Below are 14,343 nucleotides of genomic sequence, written 5' to 3'. Positions count from 1 at the left end.
AAGCCAAAGACATTGTCTAGCCCACATATTTAGTCCAGTCCCATGCACTGAATCACAGGTGAACAGAAATGCTTTCAGATTTAGTGTTGCTGCATATTTGGACCCAGGGTAAACCTAGCCTCTTTAAGATTACAATTTTCCCCTGATTCATTCCTAGATAATGGCCACCCTCATAGGAAAACACTAAAGATTAATTAGTCACATTGTACTTATGGTGCATTCATGTTAATAGATAAGAAGTCTAGTTAATTATATTACCTTGCATTTGCCTAGCACTTCTGATTTTTCAAAGCTCTTTCATATTAGTAATGGCATTTGCCTGTTCTAATACTCCTAAGAATCTGATATTATCACCCATATTATTCATCTAGACACTCAACCGGACAGCAAGATTTCTCAAGGTCATATAACAAGTCAATGTCAAAGCTGACATTGAACAAATTATTTCAATTTCTGTATACACTAATTATTCTATTTAATCTCATTGGAAATTATCCTACTGGGCTATAATGCTCTTAAAGTCAGAATAATAGATACAAATAATTAAGTGTTATTGGGATGATCATATAATTGTTTTTAAGAAAAATTTTGGAAGTAAACTAAATATTCAATGAAAGGAGACAGATTAAATTAGGGTACATATGTGCATTAGGCTTTTAGGAAGCCATTAAAATGAGTGTGTAATATTTAAAGTAACGTGTTATACTAAGTAAAAAATCATCTTTTAAGACAGTAATATTAATCTATTCTTAATTTCTAAGTTGTTATCTTCAGAAAAAAGATGGGAAGTTTATCTTTAGTACAAAGATAAATTACACAAATGTTATTGTTTGATGTCATGTCTCCACAGCTTTCTCTTGTCCCCTTATCACTTTTATACACAAAATAAAAATTATCCTCAGAAAGTTTATTTCCATCCTAGTGAGTGTGCAGAATGCACACGCAGAGACAAGCTTAACCATCGGGTGTCAATTTCATTAGCCTCCAGCTGCCTCATTAACCCTGATTCCGCCCACACCCTCTGAGATCTGGAGCTCCCACGACCTTGGGCTTCCTCACGCTCTCTGGACAGCAAGTTGCGACACACCTGGGTTACAAGAGCAGCAGGGGGTGGGAAGGTTTCCAGTAACTCAGGGCCCCCGCACACCTTGACGGCAGCCGGGGCAGAGCAGCCAGGCCACTTGACAGTGCACAGGGCTGTGCGGCGACAGCAGTGAGCACCACCCCGGAGGGGGCGGAGGGCTGCCTCCTCGGGAGGGAGACTGCAAGGCCCACGAGGGGGCAGGCAGACACAGCAGTCGGCGGAAGGGAGGAAGCCCTCCCGACCCGCAGGTGTCCGGAGATGGGACCAGGAACACGCACCACCACCCCGCTCCCCCTGAGAGCTCCGTTTCCCTCATCTGTGTAAACAGGAGACTGAGAGGACCCACCTACCTCATGGCATTGTAGTGAGTGGAAAGTTGGTTTGAAATTAACTGTCATTTCCTCCTTCTCATAATAACCACATGTCATTGATATAAATGTTACTTTCATTGGAAAGAAATACAGTTTCTGAAGAGGAGAAATGACTGGCACAGCCAGGCAAGTCAGCCAATGGCCCAGCCAGGCCGTGAACCAGAAATCCTTTAGTCAGGAACTGGAGCCTTATTTCTTATCCAGGGCCCTTACTGACAGTAGTCCACAAGGAGCTGGAATGAGCTCTTGGTTTGACTTACAACTAGTTGTCGCCCCATCACTCTCCAGGAACCCGGCTGTAGCAGCCTTCCCCCGGAATCTGCACTGCAGCCTGCCGGAACTGTCGGAGCGCGCGACGTCGAGCCCCTGCCCCATAAACAGCAGTGCTTCGGGCTTATTCTCATCACTGATGCCGATGCTACGTAATATACAGCTATGCGTTCGTTCTCTCATTCATTGACTTAGTCATTCAGCTAGCACCTCTGCACGCTGTGGTGGAGACTGAGGTGAGACGCTAGAGAAACTGAAGCCGCTGCCCCGAGTTGCTCAGTCCAGCTGGGCAGGTGAGATAAGGGTCCAGGTAGGGAGAGTCCAGGACTATGTGGGACAGCTGCTAGGGGGAAGGTACAAAGGGCCGAGGTGGCAGAGGAGGGTGTGAACGTGGAAAAGCAAGGAGGGCACAATGGAGGAGTGTCATAAGAGCTAGGACTGCCCAGAGGACAGAATTTCAACAGGGGACTATGGGAGGAGCAGTTTGTAGGTCAAAGTGGAGGAAGCAGCAGTGGGAATTTTAGGACCATTGAGTTGTCTGGTTTGACTAGAGACCAAGGCTCAGTGTAGTGTGTCCTTCTTTCTCTGTGGTTAACGAGGTGGGGGATCTTGGTGATTCCCTGCCTCCAAATACATGCTCACCAGATTTCTAGGCCTGGGGCTGGATCAGCCTTCAATCTCAGGAGCTCCAACCTCCATGCGCTCCAGCCTCCATGAGCACCCCCAGGCACATCACGGAGCCGCATACAACAGCTCACCCCCACAGCCGGTCATCAGCTTCCCCTTGCCCCCAGTGTCCTCCCCATCGCTCTGCCTATTGCCAGACTCCATCTCAAACTCGCAACAGGAGTAAAAGAGCAAAGGCCATTGCTCCATTAGCAAAATGTCTCCAGGGAACGTGAGAGTGTCAGAGTGCTCTGAATCATCTGATTCCTGGTGCGAAAGCAGAAACCCGAACACGCATGCTCTGCGTGAAGCCCTCCAGTGGGTTGGTCACAGCTCTCGGTCTGAGGATCAGATGCCTGAGAGGGCCCACCAGGCCTGGCCCATGCCACCCTCTCCAGCCCCACACCCCCCTCATGTATTTTTCCCACCACCAGGCCTCTGCCCAGGAAGCTTCTAGAATACTCCTCCAGTTCTCAGCATCACATCACCAAAAGCCTTCAGTTCTCAGCTCAAACACCTACTCATTCCTCTGCCCAGAGCTTGTTCCTTTGTAATGTGCTTTCATTGGATCATGGCCCTTTCTTTTCCACCTTTATCACAACCTATAATGATATACTCATTTGTGTAATTACTTGACTAATGGCATCCCTCACGAGCTAGTAAGCTCCAGGAGCACAGGGCTGTTTTCTGTTTTTGTTCACACTACCGAGCACTCCATAAATGTTTGGTGAATGCTTCGAGAATGCACCCGAGGCCCATGGTAGCGTTAATACCCCTGCATTTACAAAACTAGCCACTCGGTGGGGGGTGGGGGTTCAGAGCTTTCCTTAAATTCTCATTCTGTTTGGTGATCCTCCCTCTAACCAAAGGCTGGTACAAGATCATCTTATCTTAATTGTTTATCCCTAGAGTTTCCCAGGCACCCTCATCACGAAAATATAGCGCTAGAAGGATTCTTGGAGATCATATGAGTTTCATTTTATAAATAAGTATCGGGTGGTAGTGGAGACATGCTTCTCCAGTGTAACGCATGAATACTTTTAAGAAGAGAGTTCAGCAGTTGAATGAGCCCATGTCTTCAAATCCCTATCCAAAACACTTCTCACCACATCCATCTAGGGTGTCTGTGTGTCTGTTTGTATATATCTGTATGTCTCTGTGTGTATTCTAGTTTCCAGTCTGTATCTTACCTGCCTTTCTAAATTCAATTCATATGTTCTCGTTTCATGAAACCTGGTCAGATTCCACCCTCTGGAAGTTTTTCTTCCTTCCTCTGGATGTGTGTGTGTGTGTTGTATGTGTGTGTGTGAGACAGAGAGAGAGAGAAACTGTAGTATCTGTGTGTGTGTGCGTGTGTGTGCACCTATTCCTCTGTAAGAACCTGAACCCCTTAAGGGGAGAATCAATGCCTAATACATTTTATTTTCTGCAGTTCCTAGTGTAATGCCTTATAAAGGTAAATTGATTTTATCTCTTACTTCAACTTGAACTGATTTGCAATTTGTAGTAGCTGCCCGGAATGCTATGGTAAGAGGGAATTTAAAGCTACATCGAGAGTCAGTGGGAGTGCATTCTGTAATCAGCGCGTGCTGTCTGAGAGGGTATGGGACGGGCGGTGACGGTGCACATGCTCCAGAGAGGGCAATAAGGAAAGTGCTTTGAGTGAAGGAACAAGTGTATGAATCTTAACAGTTTCCCAAAGGTCTCGCGCTTTATCTTGAGCATCTGAGAGGAGAACAGTAATCTCTCCCATCTCAGCAGAAGCCCTCCAGCTAGTTAGAGGATGCAACATTCACACATACTTTTCTGCACGCAAAAAGCCTATGCTCATCAATATTATAATAAGAACCAAGAGTCAACCAGAGGCCTGGTGCAGCCCGCACATCTCGAGGTGGGGGCACAGGTGGAAATGGAGGAGCCGAGATAGGACTGTAACCTGAACCAGAGACATGCAGACAGACCCCTGAGAACTTGGTGTCCGTGTGGGAGACGAACTGAACTCTGTTTTCCCAAAACAAAGACGTGCTGCAGTGGCTGAGGGGAGGGAATAAGAAATATTGTGGGTTCACCCACTCAACACGCCTTCCTCTCAGTGTACGGCTGAAACCTTCCCCGCCCCCCATGCCTGCCCTGGTCCCACCGCCCCCAAGAAGCCCCCCTTGTCCACAGCCATGGAGCTTCTGCCTCAGAAGTTGTAGCTCTTAACCCTGAATCACAAACTTGACTGTGACACATCTGTGTGGGGCCCCTTCCTGCCATTGCACTATTTTTTGTGTGTCCACATAGCCATGTATCTTGAAAAGGTGAAGGTCATTGAATTTAGGAGACCCCTAAGCTGGCTCCCAATACTAGCTTAGGCTCTTCTTCATTGGGTAACAGGCAGAAGACAGTCTCTCTCTGTCTCAGGGGCACCATCTTGGAAATGGGGTCAATAACCATTGAATTGTGTTGTAAAACTTAAATAAGACAACATATGTTGAAGCAGCTGCTACAGAGTTGGTCATCAAAATGGTCCTTGCTTACCCCCCACCAGCCCTTCATGCTTTTTATTGCTATATACAGACTAGTTTTTTGACAGCAAAAGTTTTACACACCTTTTGTGTCAACTACTCGTTACAGAGATACTGTTAGAATGAAATAATGAAATGACAGATGCTGAAGGATGTGCATCAGGTGTAAGCACATGGGCTGGCTCACAGGCCTGGGCAAGCAGTGTCATCCTTTTACACCGGCCACTGTAAGCACAATAGGGAATGGTGAGGACTTCGGTAAACTTGAGTCTATGCCTTACACTCAAAGAGGGCAGCGAGCCTCAGCTCCAGGCAGTAGAAGCTGAGCAGGAATGTGGGTCCAGGATTGCCTGATGTCCTCCATTTTCTTCAGAGAGACCAGAAATCTAGATTTTTATGCCACATTTTGAAAAACACCATGCAGATCAAGCAAAATAAGTCTGTGGGCTGTTAGCGTACAACTCTGAAATGAGGAGGCAGCTCAGGCAAAAACTGAGAGGACATTTGTCTGTTGTCAGTGCCTAAAGTCTTGTTAGAATGCCCGTGGGTTTCCCAAGCAGGTCCACAACAGAAGGGGGCCCACCGTAACTAGGCATGCCGCCCCTCCCCCGATCGCCCGTGGGCTCTCGGCATCTTTATGCTGCGTGATCCCCGTGCTCTCAGAGACAGCTGTTCCTTTGTGTTGGGGGAATAGCCTCCTGACGCGTGTTCTCAGCAACACCAGACAGCAGTTTACATGGTCTTTCCGGACAGTGATTTATATTCCGATGGTAGAATTGACCTATAAACACACAATGCAGGCAACACTGCTGGACAACTCAACTGGGGCTGAGGAAATCAATGCTTTCTGGAGCCAGCCAGGGAGAGAGCGTGAGAGAAGTGGGCCGGTTTAGAAGGAAGCCATCTCGATGAGATGCTCCCCGCTCCACCTTAGCCAGCCAGGGGCCACAGGGGCCCCCGGGCCTTGTGTTGCTGGATCTTTTGAAATTTCAAAGAGAGCTAAGGTATCCCAATTTTGACATGAAATTTCCTGATTTCTGGCCTGTGAATGACCATTGGCTGACTCCTTCTGCAGTAACCTATAAATGGCAAGTGAGGGTCCTGGCAGGAAGTGCCTGCCCCAGGAGGTTGGAGCAGGGGAAACAGGTGAAGTGTCTTCTTGTCTTCTTTCCCTTTGCACATGCCGTTCCCTCTGCACGGAACACGCTGACCTCATCGCTCTCCAGCCCCTCACCTTGTCCTCCTGGAAAGCTTCTACTTATCACTGAAACTCGGTTCAACCACCACCCTCTGAGAGGCCAACTTACAAATTGCCGCTGTAACACACACAACATTAAATTTTAATTTTCTGTTTACAGGACGGTCAGCCTTACAAGGAATAAGGTTCTCTGGGGCAGGGAGCATGTCTCCCTTTTACCTGCATTTCTAGTGCTTACCACCAGGCCTGTGCTTGGTTAAAGGCTCGGAAATGCTTGCTAAGGGAATGGAAGACTTTTTATATTAAAGAGTTTCCTTCTCAAAGTGTGATGCTCACACTGACAATGGCAGAATTCCCTTAGGGCCTGTTCTGGAATATTCTGATTTAGAAAGTCTGGAGTTCGCCCCTGAATCTTGCATTAAACAAGCTCCCTGGGTGAATATTAGGTGCACTGAAGTTGGAGGGCCTGTGCGCTAAGATGTAACCCCCCACAAGGGGTGTCTTTGTTGGCCATTATATTCCTAACACCTGGCACGAAGTAGACATTTAGTGTGTATTTGCTGAATGAATGGATGGGTAAATGAATGAAATGGTAGGAATTAAATTGCATCCAGGCTCCTCAGACTGCTGATAGAAAGCCCAATTAGTGGTCCATCTGTGCCTTTATTTATACTCACCATAAAGGCACCCAGATAAGCTGAATGTCAGCAGCTACCGTCTCTGTGGACAGCCGCCCCAGTGCCTGCCCCTGCGGGCGTGGGAGAGTGCTCAGAGGAGACCCCAAGGTACTGGGGTTGCCGATTCCATGACTTTCTCCCTTCATGGTGGCAGACAAGGAGAGCAAGAAGTCTGAATGCAGAGAAAACGCAAAACTCTCATCTTGGCCAGTGGGATGGGCAATCCCCCTCTTCCCTGTCTTCTGCACTCCCTACCCTGTAGCCCACTCTTCCTTTGCAACCCCCTGTTGCTGACAGTCCAACAGGAATAGCTCCTGTTACACTTCTCCCTTCCCTCCTCCACCCTCTGCTGGAGGGATAATGAATAGCAAAATGCACAAGAAAACATCAAATGATGGCAAAAATTATGAAAATACAAAGATTTGGTTATTTTCTGGAGGTAGGACTGGGGCAGTTAATTTCAAGTAACTACTTGTCTGGATTTAAAAAGCACCTGATATTAAATCTGAGTAAGATGCTTTAGTTGTTTTTTTTCCCCCCATAAATGATGAATTAATGTATCTTCCCTAAAACCTCTGTCCTCACTTTGACATTTTTTAGTGAATTCAAATTGGAACAGATGCACAGTTTTCCCAGACCAGTGGGTAACGTGAACATGGCCCCAGAAGGGTCCCAGCCTCGCGTGGAGGTTAACAGAGGATCTTCCAGGCAGGTTGGAAAGTACTGCGCCACTATTACCACCCAGATTGCCTGGTACCCCCTCTGATCTTGGCACTGAAGAGAAGAAATTAAAGGTCTAAGCACAAGATAATGTTATTGCTTCTCAGACAATCCCCTCAGCAATGTCCCCTAGTGGACTGTAAGCTATTTGAGAGTAAGGGCCTTTTATCATCTCTGTTTTTCCAATTTCCATTTTAGTTCACAGATTGAAAGAATAAACATTTAAAGAGTAACCAAATTCACAGGAACCTGTACACTGGTATATGGCAGGAATCAAGTTCAAGAACCCAGACCTATTCATTCCAAGTTCACTAACTGCACTGGATAATACTTTCTGTATCATATTTCAGTCTCCCTAAGAAATAGCCAAGAACTCTATTAGAGATCAAACCTTAGGTTGTTAAGGTAACAGTGCAGAGCACCACCTTTCGCCTCAGAACCTTTCCTCCTATTTTTGTCTTTTTTTATCTTGTCCTGTCAGTCAAGACCTCGACGCTGGGACTGCAGTTAACATCTCTTTCCCTTGCACTCTGCTGTACACAGCTCCCAGCAGGGCGAGTGCCAGCTGTTTATTCTTCTTGGTCCCTAAACAAGTAATCCTTCTGGAGTAATGGGCCCTTTTGAGAGTGTGACAACAGCTATGGAGCCTCTCCCCAGGACACAGATTAGCATATTCGTATGAAGGCAAAAGATTATGCATAATCTCAGGTGGTTTTTAGATCCTCACACCCAGATCTACCCAAATACCTTCCTCTAAGCCTCATCAAAAGGAATGGGAGGTTGTCCGATAACCAAATGCCTCCTCAAGATTATTCCAGCTTTCCAAGGATATGGTTTCACAGAACTACAAGTCAACAATTAAACTTCAGGTCTTTTTTTTTGGGTAGCGAGGAACACAATAGACAAGTTTTTCAATCTCAGCATTACTAACATACAGAATTGCCGTTTCCTTTATTCAGGGGGTACTTCCGTGCAAAATCAAAGCTGCAGTTTGAACCCCTGTAAGGTTTTCTTCTCAGGTGCTTTATCAGTCCACTGCCTTACAAGCCCCAGAAAACTCCCCTTTGCTTCTTTAATAATCTCAACGTAATGGATCAGGTTACCGTGGACCAAGAAGGAACAAGACCCCATTTACTTCCTGCGTGGCCTTAGGCGTGTCGCATAACCTGTTGCGGCCTTAGTTTCTTCATCTCTGAAAGGTAGCAGTGCTCTGCAGACTCCCGGGAGGATTGAATGAGTTCGCATGTGAAAAGCAGTTACTGCATTATGCACAGGCCACAGCAGATGCTCAGTAAGTGGCAATGAATGTCACTATCATTGTTTATAAAATACTCGTACTTCCCGACACACAGTAAGTCCTTAATAAATGGAATCTGGTATAATTATGATTCTTGGAATTTGTACCTACATTATCTTATAAGTGGTTTTAGGGATAGGGAGAATTCTGAATTCTCATTTTGAGACTTCAAAGCCTGTTTAGTTCAGATCACCGAGAGCCCACCCTGAGGAAATAAGGGAAAGAAATGGAGGAAATATAGTCGGTGACTTCTAACACCTACAGCCTAGCAGAAGTCACTAAATCTGCAGTGGTACCCAAAACCTATGGTGCCAATTTAATGCAGTTTCGAATCTTGAATTGTTCTTGCTCATGCAGCTCACACTTCATGCCCTGGTATCCCACATGAGCTCAGTCCCCGGAGGGAATGTGTCTGCACTGATTAATTTTATGCTTTCATCTGTCATAAAATGGCAATCACGCAACCACACAGTTTCCTTTTTCAGTCCCAGTTGTCAGAAGAACTCAGCATGGTGTTTGTTGCCCACATTCGATAATGCATTCAATTCAGATGTCAGACATTCGTCTCCCCCTTCTCCTCCTTGAGACCACCTCTGTTCTGCCTTATGCTGCAAGTTGGCCCTGCGAAATGTATCTTAAGCAAGCCATCACTTCAGAGCACTTGGAAATAATCAAGGCATTGATTTTTAAATACTTATTGATCCTTTTCGAGAAGGGGAAACCAGACACACAACTTCTCACACACCCTTTCTTACGAAGCTACAGGGACACTTTCTCCTTTTAACCTGTGGGCAGGAAAAGGCTTAAGCATTTTCAACCATCCTCTCCAAGTCAGAATCTTTGATTCTGTGTCTCTCAGAAGTTTCCTACGTGCAGAACTCTTTCAGCTGAACCAAAAACCTCAGCGAGGCAGAGGCAATGCAGTCAACACCAGGACCCACGGTGCTGGCATTTCAAGTTCGCCGACAGTGAAAAAGCAAACCCATTCTATGAAGCATCGCAGGGGCTAAAATGCCAACTGATGGAATCACTCAAAAGCCTCTGGACATTTTTCTTGGAGGGCTTTCTCTTATGAAGACAAATGACACAACTCAAGTCATTTTTTGTAACACCATCACCTACCCACAGGCCCTCCTTTCATTGGTCGATCGCAGCCAGAAATCTCAGAAATAGAAGCAGTTACTTACATCTATAGGTCATCTCAAAGCTGTCGCTGATGTTCACAATATCGATCTGGGGGAGGAGCTTTGGGGGCTCTGTGAGTTGCGACAAAGCGAATCTAAAAGCGGCATGTTCCTGTGACTGCTGGTTTGGGAATAATCCCCCTATGAGAAAGAAAACGCAACATGATGTGTGGGCTAGAGACAGGTTCAGTTCCTCCCTGATCCACCCCAGGAGGACCCCTTGCTTCTTCCCACGTCAGACTCACTGGCTGTGGCCTTTAGTGGTGGGGATGAGAGCGCAAACAGATGTAACTGGATGCCGAGCCTTGAACTTTTGTTGGTGAGCTTTCATGGGACAAGGGCCTCTCACGCACCACTCACTCTGCCCAAACACTTGGTGGTTCACCCCTCCACTCTGCTCAGGTCAGAGGTAACAGGAGACTTCTGCCATTTCTCTTTCTCCTCCCTTTTGCAGACCATCTAGGCAGCCTAAGCTCTTGCATGCACATAAACCCTCGTTGTGCCTGATTTTTCCTGTATCGAACCTGTTTCCTGCCACAGAGCCTGACAGAAGTACTGTGAATCAACCTGGCACAGTGCTATCAACGCTGGGCCCTGGGGCTTCTCTGGCACCGTAACCATTAGGTTTGACACTTCTGGCCGTTGACTTGCCAGGACCCACGTGCAATTTAACTATCCTGTCCCCTCTCAGGTTTGTTATTCATTTCCTCTGAAAACTCTTGGTTTCATGCCAGTAGTGTTCTGCTGCTTCTTTCACACTCGTGATCCCAGCTACCTGGGAGTGACGTGTTACGTAAGGGATTGCCCTGGTGTGTATTTGCATGCAGGGCGTTGGGTTTCAAAGGCCTGGGGGTTAGCATGTCGAGAGGGTGTGAACGTTCTATTCTAGGAAAAGGAACAACAAAGGTTCCTTTTGGGAACCTGTCTGTTGGGGGTCCAGGTCCAAGAAACAAGAGTAGTTGGCTTACCCTTGCGTTTTCTGTGGACATGTAAATGAATTAAAATACATTCCTGTGAGTTAAAGTCAGCTCTTTCCAGAGGCTGCACTCTAGTGAGTGTTTACACAGAAGTTTCCCCCAGATCCCCCAGGACTCACAGTCCCGACAGCATGCACTTCTAGCCTCTCAAAAAATGGGACCGTGTTTGCTTTTCAGAACCAGTCTTAGAGATCATACAAGGAGAATCAAGTACTACCTGCTGGCAGTGGTATTTTTAGCATTTTTCTACAATTTAATGTTTTAATCCATTATTTGAAAAACGAAACATCAGTTACATCAGCTGAACAAGCAAGCTGGGGCTGAATATAATGAAAACTCTGCAGAGACACAGGAGCAAACGCATCACGCACACCTCCGTGCGTTTATCCCCACGGCAGTGTACACAAACACACCTGGAGAAAGCAGTCCGCATGTCTCAAGACAAACATTTCCAACCAGCAGACTCCCAACATAACATAATGCTAAGTGCCAGCAGAAGCAATGCTACCCACAGGAGCAAGTGGTTTACACATGTTCATACGCCTCCATTTTAAAGACTAAAAACAAAAAACTCCTTCTGGATTCTTTTGCTCCGCCCCCCCTCCCCTGCCCCCCACACAAGATGACCACACCCCAAACACTTCCCAGCCCTGACCTCCACCCCTGCAATGGATGGAAGAGGGGGGGTGGCGGTGGGGGGAGGCAGGCAGCTACAGGCTGTGCTTGCAGGGAAGTGCTTCCCTGGGGGCAGGAAGTTTTGTTTTGCGTGTAAGGCACTAACACGTATACACAGGCACACTTCAGAATGTCGCTTAACAGGTGTCAGGAAACAAAGCAAGTTTCTCTATGGCTTTTCCAACCACCCTCAGAGCCAGCCCGCTGGAGAGGCCAAAAGTGGCCGATACTGCAGCTCGTGCGTGCCCGACCAAATACCCCCTGCACCACGTTCCCCCACAAGCACACACTCACACAATAAACGCAAGCGACCGGTGATGGGAACTTTTCCCAATGGAGCTAGGTTCCTATCAGGGCAGAGAAAACAGAACCCAAACCAACCGAGACGCCTCCAGGCCAAGCAGCTTGCTTGATTCCGGGTCACAGACAGCCCTGAGATGCCGGCCACATGGGATCCCCAAGCCCTTGTGGACATGCATTGTTATGGGTGTAATTGTTCCTTTTTGTTATGCTTTCATCCATTATTATTAGGAGGAGCAATGTCTGCTGGCTGCCCCATCGATACAGGGAGGGTGGGGGTCCTTGTGGAAGCATGACGACCGGGAAGGGGACATGGGGGACAAAAAGGCGTGCAGCACGTTGAAACCTGGCTCCAAGTTGAGAGGCTGGAGCCCGGGGCTGGGGAAAGCTGAGAGGAAAGGGGAGAGGAACGTGTGTAGATACGTGTGCTTGTGTGTGTGAAAGAGGTAGGCAATGTCTGTGCCTGGAAAATCTAAGAGGAGGGGGCAATTGAGGGGACAGGCTGGGAAGTTCCAGGGTCCCAGGAGTGGGGACCAGCAGCCCAGCATGGCAGGCAGCAGAGAGCAGGCAGCTAGCAGGGTCCGGAGCAGGAGGAGAGCCCCCTGGACTTGGAGCGGGGGGGCCTTTAGGCATTATTTCAATGGCTGCAATAAACCCAGCACCTTTTACTCCTTCACTCCTCATTTTAGAGGGTCTCTTTAAAGAGACCTCCCCCCAGCTAAGAAAGAAATCACTGCCACTCTTAGTGAAATATACATGTGCATATTTAAAACATAATCATACACATAAATACACACACCACATGTATTTATGTAAGTAAATGAAATCCGGCACCAACCACCAAGCAATGGAGTTAACTCCTTAAACACCCACCATTTCTCTGCTTGCTACAGCCTGATTATTTTTATTCCTCCAAAGCACTGGCTCCTCCATTTCACATGCTCATGCCTAGAGTGTGAGTGGTGTGTGTGGACCTGTGTGTGTTTGTGCGTGTGTGCACACTTCCCCTCTGCTTCCCGTCCGATCAAGAGAAGCCCCTTCCCCATGCTCTGGCCCAAGTCTTCCTCCCATCAGGGCACCACAGCTTTCAATAGCCAAGCACAGCCCGTTGTAGTGGGGGTGGGGGACACAGACCGCCCCCCCAAAAAAAACCCTGGCCAGACCCAGAAACTCCCTCCCCAGGCTGCCCCTCTCACTCACCGATCTGGATATTGTTGGGGAAATTGGCACCTACTACCGCGCCTAGGAAACCGGTGCAGAAGAAGGCAAAAATGTGCTGCATATTCCTGTTTGCATTGGCGAAAAAGAAGCCCAGGTCCAATCATAGGTTTGGTGTTTCCCCCCTTTCCTTTATTCCTGTCTCTGTTGTGCCTTTTCTTTTCCTCCTGCAGTTCCTTGCTTGCTTGCTTGCTTGCTTGCTTCCTTCCTTCCTTCTGGGAGGTTTGTGCTTCCCTTGGAATCTGAGCACTTAAACTGCAGCGTTAACACCAACTGACAGCCAGATTAACTGAGCAGGGAAGAGAAGCCGTCCTCATGCTAGCTGGAGCGCTTGCTCCCCTCTCCTCGCCTCGCCTCTCTTCTCCTCTCTCGCAGCCTGCTTCGCTCTCCCTCCCTTGCTCTCGCTCCCTCGCTCTCCCCCTCACACTCACACAGGCAGCAAGCTGTGTGCTCATACCCACCGAGCCAGCTCAGAGTTCCACAGCTGCCCTCCTCTCCCTGTCACTCCCTGCCTCCTGTCCTCACCTTATCCTCCTTCCTGTGTGCCTGTCGGGTGGGTGGGAGGGTGGCTGAGGGGGTGTGATGGAAGGAGCTTGGTCCTGAAAGGGACAATGCCACTGCCCCCTTCACCCGCCCTCCCCCACCCTCCTCAGCTCTCTGCCCCCTCCCCCAGCCCCCAGTCAGGCAGATGCTCCCGGGAATGTGGGTTCAGCTGTAAGTCAGTAGGTGGCAGGGGTCCCCGCAATAGTCCTCCATCCACCCGCTACTTGATCTAGGTCACTTTCTCTAGGAGCGCTCAGGCTGTGCTGGATATATCTCCTGCACTCCACTGGCCCAATTATTCCTACAACTAATTCCTGAGGGAAGACCCTAGAAATCCTTCCTAGGAGCTTTAAAAGAGAAAAATGATTTCCCTCCCTAATGGGAAGAATGACAGAAAGACAAACCAGAGGGTCTGGGATGACTGGCAGATGCCTTGACAGGTGGTCCCTGCCTGCTTTTACAGGTGGAATTGGTGGTTTCTTAACTCCCAGGCCTTGAGAATGGGCCCCCTTCCCTGCTCCCCGCATTCCACAGGAGACTGTGGCATCAGAACGTGTGGGTGGACCATGCAGGCGAGCTGATACTTACACAGAGCAATTACATGAGTCATTTTGCAGGGGTTCTAGTGAGAGGACGCAGGATTCTCACTGTTA

At 48.0% G+C, this 14,343-nt stretch overlaps 1 protein-coding gene across 2 annotated transcripts in view; it reads right to left on the bottom strand.

Annotated features, from left to right (window-relative positions):
• GRIA1 (glutamate ionotropic receptor AMPA type subunit 1) overlaps positions 1 to 13,930 on the bottom strand; it is a 274,494-nt gene extending 260,564 nt beyond the window's left edge. The window contains exons 1-2 of one of the 2 annotated variants that reach the window (XM_028527454.2): positions 13,130 to 13,930; positions 9,981 to 10,118 (exon numbers count right to left, since the gene is read on the bottom strand). In XM_028527454.2, the coding sequence (XP_028383255.1) occupies positions 9,981 to 10,118; positions 13,130 to 13,211 (220 nt within the window). In that variant the 5' untranslated portion in view covers positions 13,212 to 13,930. The remainder of the gene's footprint in view (positions 1 to 9,980; positions 10,119 to 13,129) is intronic. The other variant, XM_028527456.2, reaches the window with a different exon arrangement.
• Positions 13,931 to 14,343: the final 413 nt, after the last annotated feature.

This window comes from Phyllostomus discolor, chromosome 13, assembly GCF_004126475.2.
Source record: "Phyllostomus discolor isolate MPI-MPIP mPhyDis1 chromosome 13, mPhyDis1.pri.v3, whole genome shotgun sequence".
Lineage (NCBI taxonomy): Eukaryota > Metazoa > Chordata > Mammalia > Chiroptera > Phyllostomidae > Phyllostomus > Phyllostomus discolor.
Note: the sequence above shows the minus strand (reverse complement) of the source record. Positions and strands in the feature narration are given on the sequence as shown.